The sequence below is a fragment of the Mobula birostris genome, chromosome 4 (genome assembly GCF_030028105.1).
Source record: "Mobula birostris isolate sMobBir1 chromosome 4, sMobBir1.hap1, whole genome shotgun sequence".
NCBI lineage: Eukaryota > Metazoa > Chordata > Chondrichthyes > Myliobatiformes > Myliobatidae > Mobula > Mobula birostris.
The window spans coordinates 204,562,316-204,587,054 of NC_092373.1; the positions used below are offsets into that span (position 1 = coordinate 204,562,316).

Below are 24,739 nucleotides of genomic sequence, written 5' to 3' on the forward strand. Positions count from 1 at the left end.
TGTGGAAGGGAAGGGTTAGGTTGATCTTTGAATTGGTTCAGAGTGCACCATTGTTGGCCAAAGGGCCTGCACTGTGCTAAAGTGTCCTATGTTCTAATAATAATAGTAATTTTCTATATGAATAGAAGGAAAAGGACAAGAGACAGAACCCTCCACAGAGGCAAGAGGACTGGGGAAGCCCACTACATCAACAACAAATCACTCGACAGCAGTATAGGAAATATTACATCCTTTATTCGTGTACTGAGAATGCAGGGGGAAGCAAAATGATAAATTGTTAACTTTCTGACGTACACATCATTTCTCAATCATGAACTACATCACAGCTATTTACACTTGGCTTTCGGGGAAGGGGGAAAGAGCCTGGGCTCACGGTGAGGAGCCCACGTTAACCCAGCCCAATGAGAGTGTGTTCAATCAACAGCTGGCTCGTCATAGAGAATCAACCCAGAACACCAGGAGCTGTCTCAACAGGTCTCAACAGGTATCCCCGGTAATGGGTGAGTGTGTGAGTGTGTGTGTGTGTGAGCGTGTATGTGTGCGTGTGTATGTGTGTGTGTGTGTGTGTGAAAGTGTGTGTGTGTTTGTGTGTGTGTGAGTGAAAGTGTGTGTGTGTGTTTGTGTGTGTGTGTGAGAGAGCGTGTGTGTGTGTCTGTGTGTGTGTGTTTGTGTGTGTCTGTGTGTATGTCTGTGTGTGTGTGTGTGTGTGTGTGTGTGTGTGAAAGTGTGTGTGTGTGTCTGTGTGTGTGAGTGTGAAAGTGTGTGTGTGTGAAAGTGTGTTTGTGTGTGTGTGAGAGAGCGTGTGTCTGTGTGTGTTTGTGTGTGTCTGTGTGTGTATGTCTGTGCGTGTCTGTGTGTGTGTGCGTGTGTGTGTGTGTGTGAAAGTGTGTGTGTGTCTGTGTGTGTGAAAGTGTGTGTGTGTGTGTGTGTGTGTGTGTGTGTGTGTGTGTGTGTGTCTGTGTCTGTGTCTGTGTCGGAGTTGGAGATCGATTAGACTGCACCTCCAACAGGTCGAAAGTTTTGTGAATAAGGTCCTGGATTTAAGGGATGGCGGGAGCAGTGGCCCCGTCCCGGTGACAGTCGGTGATTCACAAGAGCAGGGGTGAAGACGCGGAAATGTCACGGGTAAACCACTAACCACATCTACCTGGCAATGACACGTGTGACACCCTCATAATTGCACGTACATCGGGGCTTCCGCGGGGGGTGGGGGGGGTGACTCTGCAAACATTTCCTGCACGGGAAGTCCCCGTTAGTGGGCAGTGGGACACAGCAAGCTCGCAACCTGAATACAGCGACAACTCCTCTCTGGAAAACCAGGCCACTCCCCTTTCGTTCCCCCCACCCGCCGCCCCCAACACCGTGACAGCTGAGAGGACCAAGCTTTCAAACCTTCGCAGCTCTCTTTTCTGCTCACAAGAGCCACATCTCAAAGAGGAACATCAAATAAATTAAAAAAGTTTATTGTTTTCAGATAACTTTTAATATAATATATATTTATATATGTATATACAGCGGATGGTTAAACGTCACTGGCAAAGATCCTCACACTTCCATCCGCGACACGAAGTGCATTTTCAGATCTGGCCTCCACAACATTTATTTTTTGCTCAGGGCACCCAAATGATCGTCAACGCGTTGGTCTGCAAAATGCTTCTCTGTTCTCCTTAAACTGTTGGAAACGTCCATATGTTATTTGTGTAAATCTCCCTCGCACTCGCTGCTCGCTGGCCACACCTCTCCTGCCTAGTCCTCCGAGGTGACGTCTATGTCCTCAGGGCTGGACTGTTTGGTGGCCAGCCTCCAGCGGCTGACGTGGTGGGAGCCTTTCTTCTTCTGCTGGGAGTCGGGGCCCTCCTCCTCCAGCTTCTGCCGTTTGTATTTTGTCCTCCGGTTTTGAAACCACACCTTCACCTGCGAAGAGGAACAAGCCAGGTTCAGAGCTGAGTTATCATGTTTAATACTGTAGAAGGTCGAGCCTCCAAGGTGACTCACAAACTTGAAGGCAGAGTAATGGCAGGACTTTTAACCGTGTGGAGGAACAGAAGGATCTTGCAGTCCTCTTTAATAGATCCCTCAAAGTTGCTTCTCACGTTGCTAGGGTGGTTAAGAAGGTGCATGGTGTGTTGGCCTTCATTAGTCATGGGATTGAGTTCAAGAGCCACCAGGTAATGTTGCAGCTCTATAAAACCCTGGTCACACCACACGGAGTGTTGTGTTCAGTTCTGGTCACCTCATTCTAGGAAGGATGTGGAAGCTTTTGAGAGGTTGCAGAGGAGATTTTTACCAGGATGTTGCCTAGACTAGAGAACATGTCTTATGAGGAAAGATTGGGCAAGCTGGGCTTTAGTCTTTGGAGCAAAGGAGATTGATAGGTGACTTGACAGAGGATGATAATAGGCATCGATCAAGTGGACAACCAAAGACTGGGTATGCCAGGGGTAGATCTTTTGACACAGAAAGTGGAGTGTGCTTGGAAAGCACTACCGGGGTAGTGAAGAGGCAGATACACTAGGGATATTTAAGAGACTCTTAGATAGGCACATGGATGTGGGATGGAAGGGCTAGGTTGATTTTAGAGTCAGTTAAAAGGTCAGGACAACATCATACTGTGCTGTAATGTTCTATGATTGTTGATATGGGCTGTTAGTTGATTAGGAAGGGCAGGATATCCACGTTCCCAGAAATTGTGAAACTGTTGACTCTTGTGTGAGGGAAATGCAGGGCATTTTGCATGGAGCTACTGATGCTTAATCACAAAATAGGGGCTGATACTTATTTCTTATTGTGAGGGAGGTGCATTAAACTGTGCAATGGGACTGGAATCACCTGTGGATCAGGATCTGGTGAGCAGGCACCACTAGGGGGAGCTGTCTCGCCACTCCTGTGATGCAGGTTCTATCCGGACCTCTGCCACTGTCTGCATGGAGTTTGCACAGTCTCCACCCGCCCACCCCCACCCCGTGACCGCGTGTGTGTTTCCCAGGGCGTTGCAATTTCCTTCCATGTGTGGGGCTGGTGGGGGAATTGTCTTCTGTGAATTGCCCCCCATGTGTAGAATCTGGGGAGAGTTCATGGGAATATTGAGAGAATAAAATCTGTTTCTCACACCCCACCCTCTCTTTTTCTATTCCCCAGTCTGGTGGCCTCCTTGCCCTTCTCTTCCCCACCCCCACCCTCATGACCTGCCCATCTCCTTCCCCTGGCACTCCTCCTCAGGCCCTTTCTCCCATGGTCCACTCTCCTCTCCTATCAGATTTCTTCGTCTTCATCCCCTTACCCCTTCCACCTATCACCTCCCAGCTTCTAACGTCATCCCCCTTCCCCCTCACCTGGTCTCACCCATCACCTGCCAGCTTGTACCCCTTCTCTTCCCCTACCTTCTTATTTGGGTTTCTGCCCCCTTCCCTTCCAGTCCTGATGTCAGGTCCTCCTTCCTCTGTGGCACGGAACACAGTTTATTCACAGCTGACATCTTTAAAAGATGGCAGACACCACAACATCTCCTCTCTCACGGATGATTGGGAGATTTGTCAAATGTCTTTTAAGTCCAATAAATTCCCACCATTTCACTCACCAAGAAGCATAAGCATATTTTCTGTTTTCTCTGTTTACACAGAGTAGCAGACAAACAGCAAACCTCCTTCGGCCTCTTGCAGTTGACGCCTGTTGATGTCGTCCATTTTCTCTTGGTCTGCACCCTATCACATACATTCTCCCTGCCCTCTCCACGACTTCTCTGCAACATAACTCATGCCTGCTTTCTAACAAAAGATCAGTTCCCCACTCTGGCCTCTTACCTCTTCCCCTCACCTGTCCATCACCTTCCTCTGGTGCCCCTCCTCCTTCCCTTTCTCCCATGGTGCACTCTCCTCTCCTATCAGGTTCCTTCTTCTCCAACCCTTTACCTTTCCCACCCATCACCTCCCAGCTTCTCACTTCATCCTCCCTCCCCCATCCACCCACCTGGCATTACATATCACCTTCTAGTTTATCCTCTTTCCCCTCGCTCCACCTTCATATTCTGACATCTTCCCTTTTCTTGCCAATCCCGAGGAAGAGTCTTGGACTGAAACATCAACTGCTTATTCATTTCCATGGATGCTGCCTGGCCTGATGAGTTCAGCTAACATTTCTTGTGTGGGAAAGTTATTGGAAGGTATTCTAAAGGACTGGATATATTAGTATTTGAATAGACATGGACTGATTAAGGATAGTCAGCATGGCTTTTAGTGTGGTATGTCATGCGTAACCAGTTTTAGAGCGATTTTTGAGGAAGTTTCCTCCCCCCTCTCCCTCGACGTTCCCCTACCAGGAAAGTGCATGAAGGCAAGGCAGTGGAAGTTCACCTTTCCTGCCTATCCCCTCCCTGCTTCCCCTCCCCCACCCTTTTATCTTTCCTTTTACTGATTTTTCACCTGGAACCTTCCAGCCTTCTCCTTCCCACCCTCCCCCACCTTCTTTATAGGGCCTCTGCCCCCTCTCTCTTCAGTTCTGATGAAGGGTCCCGGCCCAAAACGTTGACTGACTGTTTCCACGGATGCTGTCCGATCTGCTGAGTTCCTCCAGCATGTTGTGAGTGGGTGTTGTCTACATGGACTTTACCAAGGTCTTTGACAAGGACTACATGGGCTTTAGTAAGGTCTTTCACCCACAGGGGAGTCTGGTCAAAAAGGTTCAGTAACTTGGCATTCAATATGAGGTAGTAAATTAGATTCGACATTGGCTTAGTGGATGAAGTCAGACAGTGGTAGTAGATGGTTGCCTCTCTGACTGGAGCCTTGTAACTAGTGGAGTGCCACAGGGGTCAGTGCTGGGTCCTTTGTTGTTTGTCATCCAAATCAATGATCTGGATGAGAAGATGGTTAACTGGATCAGCAAATTTGCGGATGACACCAAGATTGGGGGTGTAGTGGACAGTGAGGAAGGATATCATGGCTTGCAATGGAACCTGGACCAGCTGGAAAAATTGGCTGAATAATGGCAGATGGAGCTTAATGCTGACAACTGTGAGGTGTTGCACTTTCGTAGGACCAACCAGAGTAGGTCTTACGTAATAAACAATAAGGCACTGAGGAGTGTGGTAGAACAAAGGGCTCTGGGAATACCGGTCCATAATTCATTGAAAGTGGCATCACAGGTAGACAGAGTCGTTAAAAAAAAACCTTTTTGTACATTGGCCTTCATAATTCAATCTATTGAGTACAGGATTTGGGATGTTATTCTGAAGTTGTATAAGATGTTGGTGAGGCCTAATTTGGAGTATTGTGTGCAATTTCGGTCACCTACTTACAGGAAAGGTTGAAAGAGTACAGAGAAAATTTACAAGGATGTTGCCAGGTCTGGAGGACCTGAGATATAAGGAAAGATTGAATAGGTTAGGAATTGAATCCTTGCAACGTAGCAGACTGAGAGGAGATTTGTTAGGGTTATACAAAATTACAAGGGGTATACATAAGGTTAATGCAAGCAGGCTTTTTCCATGAGCTTCGGTGGGACAACCAGAGGTCATGGGTTACTAGTGAAAGGTGAAAAGTTTAAGGGAACATGAGGGGAAACTTTTCACTCAGAGGGTGGAGAGAGTGTGAAAAAAGCTAACTGCACAAGTGGTGCATGCAAGCTCAATTTCAACAGTTAAGAGAAGTTTGGAAAGGTACATGGATGATAGGGGTATGGAGGGCTGTGGTATGTTTTGGCATGGACTAGATGGGCCAAAAGGCCTGTTTCTGTGCTGTACTTTTCTATGACTGTGACTCAGGATTTCCAACATCTGCAGAATTTCTAATGTTACTGAAACTTAATTCTGTTTCTCTCTCCACAATGCTGCCTGTGCTGCCGAGTTGCATAGAACATACACCAGGAACAGGCCATTCGGCCCACAATGCGGTGCCAAACCAAATAAACTAGCAATTAAAATTCTACACTAATCCTTTCTGCCTATACAATGTCCATATCCCACCATTTTCTGCACATTTATATGCTTGTCTAAGAACTTCCTAAATGCTCCAATCATGCGTTTTCACCACCACTCCTGGCAGCACGTTCCAGTGTAAGAAAGTTACCCCACACATCTCCTTTGAAGTTACCCCTCTCACCTTAAATGCATGTCCTCTGGTATTGGACATATCAACCCTGGGAAAAAAGATGCTGGATGTCTATACTATCAACACCTTTCATAAGCTTATAAACCTTTATGCTTTCATCACTCTAGAGAAAGCAAGCCAAATTTGTCCAACCTCTCCTATAGCTCATACCCTCCAATCCAGGCAGCATCCTGGTGAACCTCTTCTGCATCCTCTCCACAGTCTCCACACCCTTTGCTAGATTGATCTTAAAGTCAGTCAAAAGGATGCATACTGTATATGTCACCATATAGAATTCATTTTCTTGTGGGCATTCACAGTAGATACAAAGAAACACAATAGAAGCAATGAAAACGCTTCACGGCAAAGACAGACGAGCAACTCATGTGCAAAAGACAACAATCCATGCAAGTACAAAAAAGAGAAAAAATGTAATAATAATAATAAACGAATATTATGGGGGGTGCCAATGCTTTTTTGCTGGGGGGGAGGGGGGGTCGTTGCTTTGCTGCTGCTTATGTGTGCGGGAGGGGGGAACTGGAGGCTGCTTTGGTGTTCTAACATTTAACTGTCATTCATTCTTTGGAGCATTCCTCTGTTTTGTGGATATTTGCAAAGAAAAAGAATTTCAGGAGGTATATTGTATACATTTCTCTGACATTAAATGTACCTATTGAAACCGATTGAAACAATAAATATCGAGAACATTAGTTGTGGAGTCAGTAAAAGCGAGTCCATAGGTTGTGAAATCAGTTCAGTGTTGGGCTGAGTGTAGTTATCTCCTCTGGTTCAAGATCCTGATGTTTGAGGGGTAATGACTGTTTCTAAACCAGGTTGTGTGGGTCTTGGCTCAACATTGTGGGCTGAATGGCCTGTACTGTGCTGTAATGTTCTATGTTCTATGGTTCTGCATTTTTCTTTATACTTTCACATCATCTTCCCATGCAGTTCAGCTAGATCAGTCGGGCATGACCTACTTTTTTACAAAAATATGTTGAGTCATGCTCATTCATACTTTCCCAGGTGCTGAGTCCTGGTTCTAGATCCTGGCAGCTTACCATTAATGGCTGAAGATCTTGATTCTGTTCTCACCTCCATTAATTGTTTCCCTCCAGCTCCCCTTTAAGTGCAGTTTTATAGTGACACCCAGATTAACCTTCTGTCCATTCTAATCTTATCTTTCTTTTCGTCTCCGAGACATGATGGCTTCCGATCAAAGTCAGAAAAAGTGGAAGAATAGCTCGGAGTGATATTTGGATTACTGTTTAATATTTAGCAAAGAACTTTAAGGCTCTGAAAGAAACAACAGATTACACAACTACCCGGGAAAGTTTTCTTAATTATGAGACAAGAAAATCTGCCGATGCTGTAAATCCAAGCAACCTAAAGAAGGGTCTCGACCTAAGACGTTGACTGTTTACTCTTTTCCATAGTTGCTGTCTGGCCCGCTGAGCTCCCGCAAGGGCATAGTTATTGTGATCCAACTCGTTCAGCAATTGTACCTTGAGTTTGGCTTGAGAAGGAGAGTTAAATATAACCCTGATAACATGAAAACAACTCATCAGAATTGCCTCCAACCTGATGGCATGAAGATTGACTTCACTGAGTTCTGATCATTTTCCCCCTCCCCTTCCCTCTTCCATTCCCCACTCTGGCCTCTCACCTCTCACCTCCCTCTGGTTCTCTTCCTCCCCTTTCTCCCCTGGTTCACTCTGCTCTCCTCTCAGATTCCTTATTCTCCATCCTTTTACCTTTCCCACCAATTACTTCACCTTCTTATTCTGCATTCCTCCCCTTTCCTTTCCAGTCCTGATGAAGGGTCTCAGCTCAAAATATTTATTCCTTCCTAAACTCTGGAGTTTGGCCAGCATTTTGTGTGAATGTGTTACTCTGGATTTCCAGCATCTGCAGAATCTTAAACACAAGGAATTCTGCAGATGCTGGAAATTCAAGCAACACACATCAAAGTTGCTGGTGAACACAGCAGGCCAGGCAGCATCTCTAGGAAGAGGTACAGTCGACGTTTCAGGCCAAGACCCTTCGTCAGGACTAACTGAAGGAAGAGCTAGTAAGAGATCTAAGAAATCTCTTACTAGCTCTTCCTTCAGTTAGTCCTAATGAAGGGTCTCGGCCCGAAACGTCAACTATACCTCTTCCTAGAGATGCTGCCTGGCCTACTGCGTTCATCTGCAGAATCTCTTGTGTTTAGTAAGTATAAAGTTGGAGAATTATCACAGGATCACAGAATAGCACGGCATGGACAGAGACCATTTAACCCAAGGCATCCATGGTGACGAACGCCCAGCAGTCAGTCCATAGATTTCTCTGCCGAAGCAACTTAAGTGTTCATCTAGGTACCTCTTAAGTATTGTCAGAAACACTGCTTCCAGCACCCAACGCAGCAGAGTAGTGGTTTGCGTATTGCTTTACAATGCCAGCAACTTGGGTTCAATTTCTGCTTTTGTCTTGGACATTCTCTCGTTTCCTCCCACATTAAAGACGTATGGGTTAGGGATGGGTCAGTGAGTTGTGGGCATGCTGTGTTGGTGACGGAAGCATGGCAACACTTGTGGGCTGGCCTTAGCACATCCTTGGATTGTGTTGGTCCTTGATACAAACAACACGTTTCACCGTATGTTTTGATATTTCAATATACATGTGACAAATAAAGCTAATCTTTATAGAATGTAAAACATTTCCGCACAGTACAGGCCCTTCGGATGCTGTGCCGACTTATAAATATCCCTAATGTATCTGCCTCTGCCTCCACCCCAGGAGGGTGTAAAAGAACTTACCTCTGCCATCCTCCCTATACTTCCTCCTAATCACCTTGAAATTATGCCCCCTCATATTAGCCAGCAGTGACGACATACAGAACACCAGTGATAATAAACCTGATTCTGATTCTGCCTTGGAAAAATGTCTCTGGCTGCCCAGTCCATCTATGCCTCTCATCATCTTGTACACCTCTGTCAAGTCACCTCTCATCCTCCTTCACTCAGTCAAACTCTCCTCATTATCTTTCAGTCTTTTCTCTCTGGCAGTGTGCTTCAGACACTGACCACTCTCTGGGTGAAGAAGGTCCCCCACCAATCCCCTCTGAATCTCTTCTCCCTTACCCGAAATCTAGTTCTTGGGGAAGTTCCCTGCAATCAACCTGATCTATTCCCCTCAGAAACACCTCAGTTACGTCCCCCCCCCCCCCCTTAACCTCCTCTGGTCCAAGAAGAACCAGAACCAACCTCTCCATTCTCGGCACCATCCCCAGCAATATCCAGGTGACTCTCCACCATAACCTCTCCAGGGCCATCATATCCTTCCTGTTGCTTGGTCACTAGAACTGCTCACAGTACTGCTGCTGAGGTAAGTTCTTTACGCAGAGTGGTGAATACATGCAACACCCTGCCAGGGGTGGTGGTGGAAGCAGATATATTGGGGACATTTAAAACACTCTTAGATAGCTATACGCATGTTAGGAAAATGGAGGGCTATGTAGGACAGGAGGTTTAAATTGATCTTAAGAGAAGGTTAAAAGGTTGACACAACATCGTAGGCTGAGGGGCCTGTACTGTGCTTTGTTCTGTGTTTTGTGGAGACACAAGAGATTGCAGATGCGGGAATCAGGAGAACAATCTCCTGGAGGAACTGTAACCAACTGCTGGACAAAAGGATTTCCTGACATTTCAAACAAAAGCCTGAATCATTCCTTCTGTACTCGGTGCCCAGACTACTGAAGACTACTAACATAGACTGCACACCTTCCTAACTCTGCTGCCACCTGTGTTACCATCTTCAAACATCTCTTCACACACTATACACTGAGATCCCCCTGTTCATCACTGCTACTACGTCGACTCAGGCCTAGGGGGCCGGCGTCGGGCACGATGACAGACTCTCCACTTCTCCCTCTCCCTCATCAGTGTGTTCAGTTCATCTATATTAGCCGCACCGCTATTTGAGAACTCCTTCCTCTGTCTGTTCCCAGAAACTTCAGCCACCTCTGCTCTGCCATCATCCCCGCCAGTATCCTCCTCCAACCCATCTAGGCAAGCTCCTCTCTCATGCCTCTGTAATTCTCTTTATTCCATTGCGATACAGATACATGTGAGTTATGCATCTCCCACTTGAATTGCACTATGAATTCAATCATATTATGATCACTGCCTCTGAAGGATTGCTTTATGTTAAGCTCCTGAAGAAGATCTGGGTTATTACACAACACCCAACCTAAGATAGCCTTTCCCTGAGTAGGCTTAAGCACAAGCTGCTCTAAAAAGCAATCTCATAGACATTCAACAAATTCCATATCTTGTGATCCAACACCAACCTGATTTTCCCAACCCCTTACATATTGAAGTCCCCCATTACAATTGTGCCATTCCATTATCTATTGATTTAAAGATACCGCATGGATCAAGTCCTTCTAACCCAATGAGCTGCACCTCCCAGCAGTTAGCCCCAGCCTAATCACGGGACAATTTACAATGACCAATTAACCTCCTGACCCATACATCTTGCGTCTGTGGGAGGAAACGCATGCACTCACGGGAAGAATGTACAAACTCCTCACAGAGGCCACTGAATTGAACTCTGAACTCTAGAAAGCCCAGAGCCGTAATAGAGTTGCATTAACTGATACATTTTGCTGACCAGCAGGTCTCATCAAGGGGCCAGCAGTAGAAAGCTTCATGTTCCTTACTGAAGATCTATCCCAGGCCCAACAAATGGATGCAATCACAAAGAAGACATGCCAGCGTGTATGTTCCATTGGGATTTTGAGTAGCTTTGGTACAACACCAAACGATTGTTCCAAAGATTCAAATCCGTTATTTGATCCTTCATTAGCAATTAGCTAACATACAGCCTTGAAGTGATATTAAGTGTTATCTCAATCTGAAAATATAAATCCTTCTCAAACCTTTTCCTTAGCTTCAGAGCATGCTGCTGAGCAATCTGTCTGAAATTGGGCACATTAGCTTCCTTCTGGTAAGTGTCTACAGATGTATGGGTGAGAGAACCCTGACAGGTTACAGATGAGCTCAGTGCCTTTCACTTTGGCTTTGACAATCAAAATATGGAGGAACCATCACAAACTCCCACTACCCCGATGATCCTATGATTTCAGTATCTAAGGCCGACGTGAGAGCATCTTTCAGGAGGGTGAATCCACGGAAAGCATCCAGGCCAGACAGGGCACCTAGCCAAGTACTAAACACCTGTGCTGATCTGGCTGGAGTACGCACAGAGATCTTTAACCTGTCGCTGCAACAGCCTGATGTACCCATCTGCTTCAAGCAGGCATCAGTCATACCGGTACCTAAGAAGAATGTGGTAAACTGCCTCAATAACTATCATCCAGTTGCACTTCCATCCACTGCGATGAAGTATTTTGAGAGGTTGTTGATGAAACATATCAACTCTTGCTTGAGAAGTGACTTGAGTCCACTCCAGTTTGCCTACCGGCACAACGGGTCCACAGCAGATGCCATCTCAGTGGCTCTTCACTCAACCCTGTAAGATCTGGACAGCAAAGGTGCATGTATCAGGATGCTCTTTATTGACTACAGCTCAGTATTCAATACTATCATCCCCTCAAAACTAATCAATAAGCTTCAAGATCTTGTGCAATTGGTTCCTCAATTTCCTCACTTGTGGATCCTAGTCAGCTGGGATTGGCAACAACATCTCCTCCGCAGTCTCCATCAGCACAGGTGCACCACAAGGCTGCTCTACTCACTCTGTGCTTATGACCATGGGGCTGAGTACATCTCCAGTGCCATATCCAAGTTCGCTGATGACACCACTGACATAGGTCGAATCAAAGGTCACGATGGATCAGCATATAGGAGAGACATTGAAAATCTGGCTGAGAGGTGCCACAAGAAACAAACTCTTACTCAATGACAGCAAGACCAAGGAGCTGAGTATTGACTCCAGTAGGAGGAAATCGGAGGTCCATGAGCCAGTCCTCACTGGGGATCAGTGGTGGAGAGGGTCTGCAACTTTAAATTACTCAGTGTTATCATTTCAGAGGACCTGTCCCTGGCCCAGCATGTGAGTGCAATTACAAAGAAAGCATGGCAGCTCCTGTACTTCCTTAGGAGCTTGTGGAGATTTGACATGACACCTAAAACTTTGACAGACTTCTATAGATGTGTGGTGGAGAGTATATTAACTGGCTGCATCACAGTCTGGTATGGAAACACCAATGCCTTGAACAGAATATCCTACACAAAGTAATGGGTACGGTACAGTCCATCACGGCTGAAGCCTTCCATGCCATTGAGAACACCTGCACAGAGTGTTGTTGCAGGAAAGCAGCATCCATCATCAGGGACCCCCACCACACAGGCCGTGCTCTCTCCTCACTGCTGCCGTCAGACGAAGGTGCAGGAGCCTCAGTACCCACACCATCAGGTTCAGGAATAGTTATTACCCCTCAACAAAAGGGGATAAGCACTCAACTTCGCTTGCCTCATCACTGAAACGTTCCCACAACCAATGGACTCACTTTCAAGGACTCTTCATCTCATGTCCTTAGTAGCTATCGCTTGCTTATTTTTTATCATTATTTTTCTTTTTGTATCTGCACAGTTTGTTGACTTTTGCACACTGGTTGGATGCCTACGTTGGTGCCATCTTTCACTGTTACTACCATGGATTTATTATATTATGAGTATGCCCACAAGCAAATGAATTTGGTGTATATGGTGACGTACAGCATCTGTAATTGGATAATAAATTTACTTTGAACTCTGAACTTTGCGTCACTGTTGGGTATGGAGGCGTCAATACACATATAGATAGAACATATAAAACATAGAACATTCGTTCAGTGGCTATTTCATTAGGAAAACCTGCAAACCTGCTCATTAATACAAATATCTAATCAGCTAATCATGTGACAGCAACTCAATGCATAAAAACTTGCGAACAAGGTCCAAGAGGTTCAGTGTGGCTGTTCAGACCAAACATCAAAATGGGGAAGAAATGTTACTTTGACCCTGCTTAAAATCAACACTCAGACCAGCTACCTGTCGACTATACATCTATGACAAAAGCTTCTAAAGATAACGCATGAATAAACTCTTGTACAATCTTAAACAAAGTTGAAGGTACTGAGCTGAATTAATCTGCAACATTTCTACCTCATTCATTGCAAAGTCAATGACAAAGCTGGTGCTTTTGTACTTAGAGTATTGTGAGCAAGTTTTGGCCCCTTATCTACAAAGGGTTATGCTGGCATTGGAGAGAGTCCAGTGGAAGTTCACAAGAAGGATCCCGGGAATGAAAGGGTTAATATATGAGGAGCTCTTGATGGTTCTGAGCCTGTACTCACTGGAGTTTAGAAGAATGGGTGGTTGGGGGAGGGGGGCGCTCGTTGAAACCTAATCAAATATTGAAAGTCCTGACGAAGGGTCGTGACCAGAGACATTGACTGTACTTCTTCCTATAGATGCTGCCCGGCCTGCTGCGTTCCACCAGCATTTTGTGTGTGTTCATTGAAAGGCCTTGATAGAGTGGAGGCGGAGAGGATGTTTCCTGTGGTGGGGGAGTCTAGGATCAGAGGGCACATCCTCAGAGTACAGGGACATCCATTTAGAACAGAGATGAGGAGAAATTTCTTTAGCCAGAGGGTGGTGAATCTGTAAAATTCATTGCCACGGACAGCTGTGGAGTCCAAGTCATTCAGTATGTTTAAAGCTGGGGTTGATAGGTTCGTGGTTACTATGGGCATCAAAGGTTATGGGGAGAAGGCAGGAGAATGGGGTTTAAAGGGATAATAAATCAGCCATGATGAAATGGCGGAGCAGACTCGATGGGCCAAGTGGCCTAATTCTGCTCCTATGTCTTATGGAGGTGTTAAGGTCTCCACATACAATATCACTGGCAAGGCCAGCTTTTATCGTCCATCCCTCAATGCCGTCATCCCTCTTGGGCCACTGCAGTTTGTGTGAAGAGCACTCTCCGGCACTGTTGTTGGTGTTGGTACCCCTGGGGTGTGGCATCAGTTGTGGGAGCCTGCCGTGTCTCGCCAAGGATCAGATGGAGAGCTGTGGGGAGCCTGGACAGGAACACACTGTGCTCTGACAGGCGCTGAGTGAGTCTGTGTGACCTCCGCGCTCCCCAGGAGGCCCCCACCGCTAATGAGATGCAAGAGAACACAGCGTGCAGAGTGGGGCCAGGCAGGAAAACCAGGCGATTAACACAGAACCTCCTGTTTAGCCAAGAGACCTTTACAATTTCAGGACAGAGAGAGAGAGAGAGAGGCCATTACTCACATTATTCCAACGCCATTTCTCTTCAAGGGCTCTCCAATTAATCCTCCTCTCATCTGATCTTTCCCAATCATCCAGCATATCAAACTAACGAAGTTCAACGTGTCCCCCTTACTGATTCACCACAGAAAGCATCATATTTGGGTGCACCATGCCTTGGTATAACAATTGTTCTGCCCATGACTGCAAGCAACTGCGGTGAGTTGTGAACGCAGCTCAACGCCTCACAGAAACCGGCCTCCCCTCTGTCTACACTTCTCACTGTCTCAGTAAAGCAGCCAACATAATCAAAGATCCTACCCACCCCAGACATTCTCCCTTCTCCCCTCTCCCATCGGGCAGAAGATACAAAAGCCTGAAAGCACGTACCACCGGGCTCAAGGACAGCTTCTATCCTACTGTTATCAGACCTCTCGTATGATAAGGTGGAGCCTTGGCCTCAAAATTCACCTTGTTATGATCTCCACATCCACTCAGTCTAGGCCTTTTACTATTCAGCAGGTTTCAATGAGATTCTCCCTTATCTGTCTGAACTCCACTGAGATCAGTAGAGGACCAGAGACATCAAACATTCCACCTTCTAGTTCTTCATCCCTATATCTTCTTTCTTTCATCCCCTCTCAGAAGAGGGGTGTAGAACTTATAGGCATACGTTAGTCTCATGAGACCAAGAATTTGCGCCTTGGAAGGTTACCAGAGCGCAGGCCTGGGCAAGGTTGTATGGAAGACTGGCAATTGCCCATGCTGCAAATCTCCCCTCTCCACACCACCGATGTTGCCCAAGGGAAGGGCACTAGGACCCATAGAGCTTGGCACCAGTGTTGTCACAGAGCAGTGTATGGTTAAGTGCCTTATTCAAGGACACAACACATTGCCTCAGCTGAGGCTCGAACTAGCGACCTTCAGATCACTAGACCGATGCCTTAACCACTTGGCCAGGTGTAGAACAATAACACACCTAGTACAGGTCCTGGCTCACATCTACAGTGACCCAGGTTGAATCCTGACCTTGGATGCTGTCAGTAAGGAGTTTGCACGTTCTCCCTGTGACTGTGTGGGTCTCTCCTGGGTGTTCCAGTTTACTCCTGCATCCCAAAGATGTGTGGTCTGCTAGTGTTCGTTCTTCCTCGTGTGAGGTGAGTGGCAGACCTAGTCAAAGGAATGTCGGCAGAATGAAGACTGGGATGATGTAGGACTAACGTAGATGGGCAGTTGATGGACAGTACAGACTCTGTGGGCCGATGGGCCTTTCTTTGCTGTGTACTTTGTGAATTTCCAGAGTACACTGTAGCTGGGAAAATCAGCACATGGCACGGGCTTTCCTTGGAGCCACTGGTGCCAATTTGAGGAGATTTGGTGTGTCAGCGAAGACTGTAGTAAATTTCTGCAGATGTCTAGTGGAGAGCATTCTAACTGGTTGCTTCACCGACCAGAATGGAGGCTCCAACGTACAGGATTGGAAAAAGCTGCAAAGGTTTGTAGACTTGGCCAGCTCCACCACAGGCACATACTTCCCCACCACATCTTCAGGAGGTAGAACCTCAAGCAAGCAGCATCCACCATTAAGGACCCTCAGCTCCCAGGACAAGCCCTGTTCTCTTTGTTACCCTCAGGGAGGAGACCCACACTCAATGTTTAATGGACAGCTTCTTCCCCTCCGCCATCAGATTTCTGAATGGTCCATGAGCCATGAACTCTCTACTTCTGTTTGATTTATTTATTTATTATCATAACTTGTAAAAACGTTCGTGTCTTGTCCCTATACTACTGCCACAAAACAAATTTTATGACATCTGCTGGAGATAATAAACCTGATTCTGATTCTCTTTAGTTCCCATTTTGATCATGAACGTCAAGTGCATATTTTCAGCCTGAATCGAGCTGCTCAACAGATTTGATGTCACGGTACAACGTGAATGTGCCAGGTGTTCACACATGTCATTCAGCACAGAACAAAGAACAAGACAGCAACGGAACAGTCCCTTTCATCCATAATGTCTCTGCTAACCATGGTGCCAAATTAAATTTCTGCCGGCATGTAATCTGCATCACTAGCGTTCACGTGCCTCTGAAATGCTTTATAAGGCATTGGTCAGACTGCCCTTGGAGTACTGTGAGCATTGTTGAGCCCCTTATCTCAGACATGGTGTGTTAGCGTTGGAGAGGTTCATGAGAATTATCCCAGAGATGAAGGGGTTAATGTATGAAGCCTGTACTCACTGGAGTTCAGAAGAATGAGGGTGGAGTCTCACTGAAACCTAACAAATATTGCAAGATCTAGAAGTGGATGTGGAGAGAATGTTTCCAATAGTCGGGGAATCTAGGACCAGAAGGCACAGCCTCAGAGTACCAGGATTGTCGCTGTAGAACAAATAGGAGGGAGGAATTTATTGAGGGTGGTGAACCTGTAGAATTCATTACCACAGATGGCTGTGGAGGCCAAGTCACTGAGTATATTTAAAGCAGAGGTTAATAGATTCTTGATTAGTAAGGTACATGGAGAAGGCAGGAGAATGAGGTTGAGATGGATAACGAATCAGCCATGATGGAATGGCAGAATGGCCTCGATGGGCTGAACGGCCTAATTCTGCTCCTGCGTCTTATACAGAAGCAAATAAATCTCAAATACAGAGACCTGTTGGGTGGAAGGTATATATCGGGTAAGTGCAAGCAGGCTTTTCCCACTGAGGTTGGGTGGAACTACAACCAGAGGTCATGGGTTAAGGGTAAAAAGTGAAAGGTTTAAGGGGAATATGATGTGAAACATCTTCACTCAGAGGGTTGTGAGAGTATGGAACGAGCTGCCAGTGCAAGTGGTGCGTGCAAGCTCAAGTTCAATGTTTAAGAGAAGTTTGGATAGGTACATGGATGATAGGGGAATGGAGGGCTATTGTCTCAGTGCAGGTCAATGGGAGTAGGCAGCTTAAATGGGTCAACACAGATTAGATGGGGCAAAGGGTCTGTTTCTGTGCTGTATTTTTCTATGACTCTGATATCTCAGGGGAAAAGTTGCACCTGAAGACCGAAGTCCCACGAGAAACCATCAAAATACAGGAAAGAGGCAAACTGGAAGAGCATATGCCTCATGGACACCCACAACAAGTGTGGATCCCTCAGCTCTGTCTACAGGTCTTGAGAGAGGCAGATAAATAGTTCGAGAGGTCCTGACATTGCTCAAAGCAGCCCATGAAGTGTAAGCTTTGTCCTTTTTTTAATTGGTGATTATGGTACAGTACTGTGCAAAAGTCCTCAGCATGTATATATAGCCAGGGTGCCCGAGGTTTTTATGCAGTACTGTGTTTGGCAATGTGGAGCGGACAGCAAGTTTGTAAATCTGGCGGGAGCAAAGGATGTTAGGGATGGTGAGGATGGAGCGCCGCGGGAGGGGTGTGGGACAGGGGGCAGAGGAGGAGTGCCAGGGGTGGGGTGGTGCGGGTGTAGACACTCCCAGCCCTGAGACAGCAGGCAACGTCAATTGATTCCAAACAATTGCTTAACTGATCATTACAGAATGCCTCTCCGGTGTTTCCCATTCCTTCCCCTTTTCCCAGCCATGATTCCCCTCTCCCTGCCCCCTTCCCGCTCTCAGTCCACAATAGAGACCCAGATCAGGATCAGGTTCATCATCACTCACATGTCATGAAAAGTGTTGTGTTTTTGTGGCAGTAGATCATAAAATTGCTGCAGTACTATGCTAAAGTTTTAAGCACCCTAAGTGTACATATATGCGCGCAAGACTTTTGCACAGTACTGTCGATGTGATCTGTTGCCGGTCACAGGGAATTCACATCAATAAGCTACTGAAATAGGTTTCCCAGGTGTAAACTGAATGATCTTAACAGCCACAAATATCAGATCATGTTAATATCATGAAGAGATACCCACGGATATAAATACTTGCAGGAATATCATCCTTTCCAGGAGTTTGGTATGGAATGAGGCAGTTATAGAGTCATACAACACAGAAACAGGCCCTTTACCTGCAGTCCCATTTGCCTGTATTTGGCTCATTTCCTTCCCTTTCCTATCCATGTACCTATCCAAAAGTCTTTTAAATGTTGTTATTGTACCTGCCTCAACCACTTCCTCGAGCAGTTCATTCCATATACTGTGAGTACCACCATTGGAATGAACAGTTCCTCTTAGGTTCCTATTAAATGTTTCCCCTATCACCTTAAATCTCTGCCTTCATTCACATTCACTATGGAAAAGGAACTTGGTGATTGTGGGGATGATTACAGCAGACTGAAAAGCTTGAGCATATAGACATTAAGAAAGAGGATGTGCTGGAGCTTTTGGAAAGCATCAAGTTGGTTAAGTCACCGGGACTGGATGAGATACACCCCAGGCTACTGTGGGAGGCGAGGGAGGAGATATGCTGTGCCTCAGGCAATGATCTTTGCATCATCAATGGTGACGGGAGAGGTTCTGGAGGATTGGAGGGTTGCAGATGTTCCCTTATTCAAGAAAGGGAGTAGAGATAGCCCGGGAAATTATAGACCAGTGAGTCTTACTTCAGTGGTTGGTAAGTTGATGGAGAAGATCCTGAGAGGCGGGATTTATGAACATTTGGAGAGTCATAATATGATTAGCAATAGTCAGCATAGCTTTGTCAAAGGCCTTATCAGCATGACTGAATTTTTTGAGGATGTGACTAAACACACTGATGAAGGTAAAGCAGTAGATGTAGTGTATATAGATTTCAGCAAGGCATTTGACAAGGCACCCCTTGCAAGGCTGATTGAGAAAGTAAGGAGGCATGGGATCCAAGGGACATTGCTTTGTGGATCTAGAACTGGCTTGCTAACAGAAGACAAAGAGTGGTTGCAGACGGGTCATATTCTGCATGGAGTTCGGTGACCAGTGGTCTGCCTCAGGGATCTGTTCTGGGACCCATACTCTTTGTAATTTTTATAAATTACCTGGATGAGGAAGTGGAAGGATAGGTCAGTAAATTTGCTAATGACACAAAGGTTAGGGGTGTTGTGGATAGTGTGGAGGGCTGTCAGAGGTTACAGCGGGACATCGATAGGATGCAAAACTGGGCTGAGAAGTGGCAGATGGAGTTCAACCCAGATAAGTGTGAGGTGGTTCATTTTGGTAGATCAAATATGAATGCAGAATATAGCATTAATGGTAAGACTTTTGGCAGTGTGGAGGATCAGAGGGATCTTGGGGTCCGAGTCCATAGGACACTCAAAGCTGCTGTACAGGTTGACTGTGTGGTTAAGAAGGCATACAATGCATTGGCCTTCATCAACCATGGGATTGAGTTCAAGAGTGAGAAGTAATGTTACAAATATATAGGACCCTGGTCAGACCCCACTTGGAGTACTGTGCTCAGTTCTGGTCACCTCACTACAGGAAGGATGTGGAAACTATAGAAAGGGTGCAGGGGAGATTTACAGAGATGTTGCCTGGATTGGGGAGCATGCCTTATGAGAATAGGTTGAGTGAACTTGGGCTTTTTTCCTTGGAGCGACGGAGGATGAGAGGTGACCTGATAGAGGTGTATAAGATGATGAGGGACATTGATCATGTGGATAGTCAGAGGCTTTTTCCCAGGGCTGAAATGGCTGACATGAGAGGGCACAGTTTTAAAGTGCTTGGAAGTAGGTACAGAGGAGATGTCAGGTGTAAGTTTTTTGTGCAGTGAGTGGTGAGTGCGTGGAATGGGCTGCCAACAATGGTGGTGGAAGCAGATACAATAGGGTTTTTTAACAGACTCCTGGAAAGGTACATGGAGCTTAGAAAAATAGAGAGCTATGGGCAACCCTAGGTAATTTCTAAAGTAAATGCATGTTCAGCACAGCACTGTGGGCTGAAGGGCCTGTATTGTGCTGTAGGTTTTCTATGTTTCTATGTTTCTTGATTTCCCCAGCCCTGGGAAAAAGTGTGTTCACCCTATATATGCCCATCATAGTTTTTTACATCTCTATAAGATCACTTCTCATTCTCCTACACTCCTAGGAATAAAGTCACAATCTGCTCAACCTTCCTTCATAGCTCAGTTCCTCAAGTCCCAACAACATCTTGGTAAATTTCCTGCTTTATTTCTACCTTAATGGCATCTTTTCTATAACAGAGCACTAAAACCACATATATTATTCCAAATCCGGCCTCACCAATGTCTTGTACAACCGTGATATACTGTAAGATCTCAACTTCTATAAAGCCCTGACCACTGAAGATCAGCATACCCCCAGAGATGGGAGGGATGTCATAGTTGTTCAAAAGCATCGGATGACAATAACAACATTACTTCAGTTCAACTAATCGAACACACCATGGAATTATTCAAAAAAGGGATTGCTATCTATTCTTCCTCCCCTCCCGTTCTTATACTGACTCTCCCCTTCCTTTCCAGTTCCGATGAAGGGTCTTGGCCTGAAATATTGACTATTTACTCATTCTCAATAAATTTTGCCTGGCCTGCTGAGTTCCTCCAGCATTTTGTGTGTGTTGCAATCAAAATCTGCCTTGCTCTTTGGGAAAGAGAATCGTCCATATTCAATAAAAGTATCCCACATGTTTCCCTCACCATTTTCCATAGGGATCATTCCCTATATGACTCTCTTATCTACTTGTTCCATCCCACTGATCTCCCTGCTGGCACTTATGCCTGCAAGTAGGGCAAGTGCTATCCTTGCCCCTACACCTCCTCCTTCACCATCAACCAGAGCCCCAAACAATCCTTCCAGGAGAGGCAATGCTTCACCTGTGAGTCTTTCAGAGCCTTCTGCTGTGTCCAGTGCTCCCAGTGAAGCCTCCTGTACATTGGCGTGACCTGACATAAATTGGGGGATCAGTTTGTCAAACACCTTTGCTCCATCTGCCACAAGTGATGGGATTTCCTGGTGGCCACCCATTTCAAATCGATTTCTCATTCCTATTCTGACAAGTTAGTCCAAGATCTCCTCAGTTGCCACAATGAAGCCACACTCAGGTTGGAGGAGCAACACCTCATATTCCGTCTGGGTAGCCTCCAACCTGATGGCATGAACATTGACTTCTCTAACTTCTGATAATTTCTCCCCCTCCACTTCTCCCTCTTTCATCCCTTCTCTTCTCCTCACCTGCCCATCACCTCCCTCTGGTTCCCCTCCTTCCCTTTCTCCTATGGTCCACTCTCCTCTATCAGACTCCTTCTTCTTCAGCCCTTTACCTCTTCCATCTATCACCTCCCAGCTTCAAATGTCCTCCCTCCTCTCCCCTACCCACCCTCCTTCCCACTCACCTGGTCTCACCTGCCAGCTTGTACTCCTTCCCACCTACTTATTTTGGCTTTTACCCTCCTGATGAAGAGCCTCTGCCTGAAACATCGACTCTGCATTCCCCTCCATAGATGCTGCCTGACCTGCTGAGTTCCTCCAGTATTTTAGGGTTTGTTCCTCTGGACTTCCAGCATCTGCAGAATCACTTGTGCTTGTGATTAGATCTTTCATTCTTACCTTGTGTGGCTACATGTGACTCCAGACCATGTGCATAATGAACAGCTGATGTTCAACAGCACCTTCTGAAGGCCGCTCTGGGAGGGATGGCATTGATCCGTATACACACACCTCACTGAATATTGTGCACATGTCCCTGTCATAGCAATGTAACGTATGCATCTATTCTTCCTAGGTGTGGACAGGTTTCTCCCCATAGGGACAGGTTTCACCAGCGTGGACAGGTTACCCAGGTGTGTACATGTTTCCCAGGTATAGACAAGATTCCTGGGTATGCATGAGATTCTGAAGTGTGGATGTGATTCCAGCCGGTTACACAGGTGTGAACAGGTTTTCCGGGCGTGGTCGGGTTTCTGGCTGTGGACAGGTTTTCTCGAGTGGGGACGTTTTTTTCCGAAGGTGGGAGCAGGATTCCTATGTGTAGATGGGATTCCCTGGATCAGACAGCCCGCCCCGTTACTCAGGTGTGAACATATTTCCCGAGTGTGAACAGTTTTTTCCGAGTATTGAACGGGTTTTCCCGAGTGTGGACAGGTTTTCCTGGGTGTGAACAGGGTTTTCCCAGGAGTTAACAGGTTTTCCCGAGAGTTAACAGGTTTTCCCGGGTGCGGACAGGTTTTCCCCGGTGCGGACAATTTTTACTGGGTGTTAGTAGGTTTTTCCGGGTGCAGACAAGTTTTTCCGGGTGCGGATAAGTGTTCCCGGGTGCGGACAAGTTTTGCCGGGTGTTAACAGGTTTTTCCGGGTGCGGACAAGTTTTACCCGGTGCGGACAGGTTTTCTCGGGTGCGGACAAGTTTTGCCGGGTGTTGACAGGTTTTCCGGGGTGCGGACAAGTTTTCCTAGGTGCAGGCAAGTTTTCCCGGATGTGAACTGGTTTTCCCGGGTGCCAACAAGTTACCCAGAGTGGTAACAGGTTTTCCCAGGTGTTAACAGGTTTTTCCGAGTGCGGATAAGTTTTCCCAGGAGGTAACAGGTTTTCTCGGGTGTTAAGAGGTTTTCCCGAGTGCGGGCACGTTTTCCCGGGTGTTAACAGGTTTTCCCGGGTGCGGATAGGTTTTACCGGGTGTTGACAGGTTTTCCCGGGTACGGACAAGTTTTTTCCGGGTGTTAACAGGTTTTCCCGGGTGCGGACAAGTTTTCCCGGGTGTTAACAGGTTTTCCCGGGTGCGGACAGGTTTTGCCGGATCCAGCAGGACACCCCTGGTACCTGGGTTTCTGACAGACTCAGGCTGCTGGCGAGTTGCTTCCTCTCAGCGCCCACCACGTAGTGATTCTTCTCGAAGGCTCTCTCCAGGCGCAGCAGCTGCGACGGCGAGAAGGCGGTGCGGATCCGCTTGGGCTTCCTGGCGAAAGGTCCATGCAGTAACATAGTGTCCTGGGCACCGTCCGACCCTGCCGAGAGAGCAGCCGGTCAGTCTCAGCCTCTCACTGACGCATTCCCTCTCCCTCCTCTCAGTGCCTGGTTACCCTTTGCCCCTTCTATCGACCGCCTCACCGCCCAACACCGTCTGCACTCAAAACTATCTCTTCTTTGACCACCAACTCCATCAAACTCCTCTCGGGGCACATATTTGCCCTGTAACTCCCCAATGTGACCGGGCACAGATTTGGCCTGCAACTCCTCAATGTGACCGGGCACAGATTTGACCTGCAACTCCTCAATGTGACCGGGCACAGATTTGACCTGCAACACCCCAGTGTGACCGGGCACAGATATGGCCTGCAACTCCCCAATGTGACCGGACACAGATGTGGCCTGCAACTCCCCAATGTGACCGGGCACAGATTCGACCTGCAACTCCCCAGTGTGACCGGGCACAGATTTGACCTGCAACTCCCCAGTGTGACCGGGCACAGATTTGACCTGCAACTCCCCAGTGTGACCGGGCACAGATGTGGCCTGCAACTCCCCGACCGGGCACAGATTTGACCTGCAAGTCCCCAGTGTGACCTCTGAAGGAGCCAGTGAACCGCCCAGGTATATCGCGAGCACCGAACTGAATCATCTGAACTGTAGCAATGTGTGAAGCCGCCAAGCAAATGTGCAGAGACGCAACACAAAATGCTGGAGGAACTCAGCAGGACGGGCAGGCATCTGTGAAGGAAATTGAACAGTCGGCACTTGGGCTGAGTCCCGATGAAGGATCTCGGCCCGAAACTTCGACTGTTTATTCCCCTCCATAGATGCTGCCCGACCTGCTGAGTTCCTCCACGGCATTTTCTGTGTGTGGCTCTGGATTTCCAGCATCGGTAGAACCTTTTGTGTTTCAATTATTAATGCCCCACCACCGTTATTCGTTTTATATTTACGTTGGGCACCACGGAAGCACAGTGATTAGCGTGACGCTATGACAGCTCGGGGTGTCGGAGTTCGGAGTTCAATCCCGGTGCCTTTCCGTAAGGAGTCTCTGTACGTCCACCCTGTGGAATGTGTGGGCTTCCCCCGGGTGCCCCAGTTTCCTCCCACAGTCCAAAGACGTACCGGGTAAATTAATTGGTCATTGTAAATTGTCCCTTGATTAGGTTAGGGTTAGTCGGCTTTGTGGGTTGCTGGGGCAGCTCAGCAGGCTAGGTAGCATCTACGGAAAAGAGTACAGTCAACATTCCGGGCCAAGACCCTTCATCAGGACGGGAAAAAAGTCCCAGTATCTCACTGACATGCAGTTTGAGTTTCTGCACAGACGCCAAGCGACTTGCAGAGAGTTTTTAACTCTGTTTCTTTTAAAATTGTATAGGACAACCTCTACCCCACTGTTCTTCACCTCTCTGTCCCTGAAGGGAGGTACCACCAGGCTCAAGGAGCTTCCACCCCACTGTTAATCAGACACTTCAACTGCTCTCTTGTACTAAAGGGTAAACTCTAAACCTCACAATCTACCTTGTTATGGCTCTTGTACATAACTGACTGCCAGCACTGCACCTTC

The 24,739-nt window shown here is 46.8% G+C and overlaps 1 protein-coding gene across 1 annotated transcript in view; it reads right to left on the reverse strand.

Annotated features, from left to right (window-relative positions):
* Positions 1-547: 547 nt before the first annotated feature.
* Positions 548-24,739, reverse strand: part of emx1 (empty spiracles homeobox 1) — a 36,633-nt gene continuing 12,441 nt past the window's right edge. Inside the window, exons 2-3 of the mRNA XM_072256793.1 lie at positions 23,023-23,207; positions 548-1,914 (exon numbers count right to left, since the gene is read on the reverse strand). Of these exons, the coding sequence (XP_072112894.1) occupies positions 1,747-1,914; positions 23,023-23,207 (353 nt within the window). The 3' untranslated portion in view covers positions 548-1,746. The remainder of the gene's footprint in view (positions 1,915-23,022; positions 23,208-24,739) is intronic.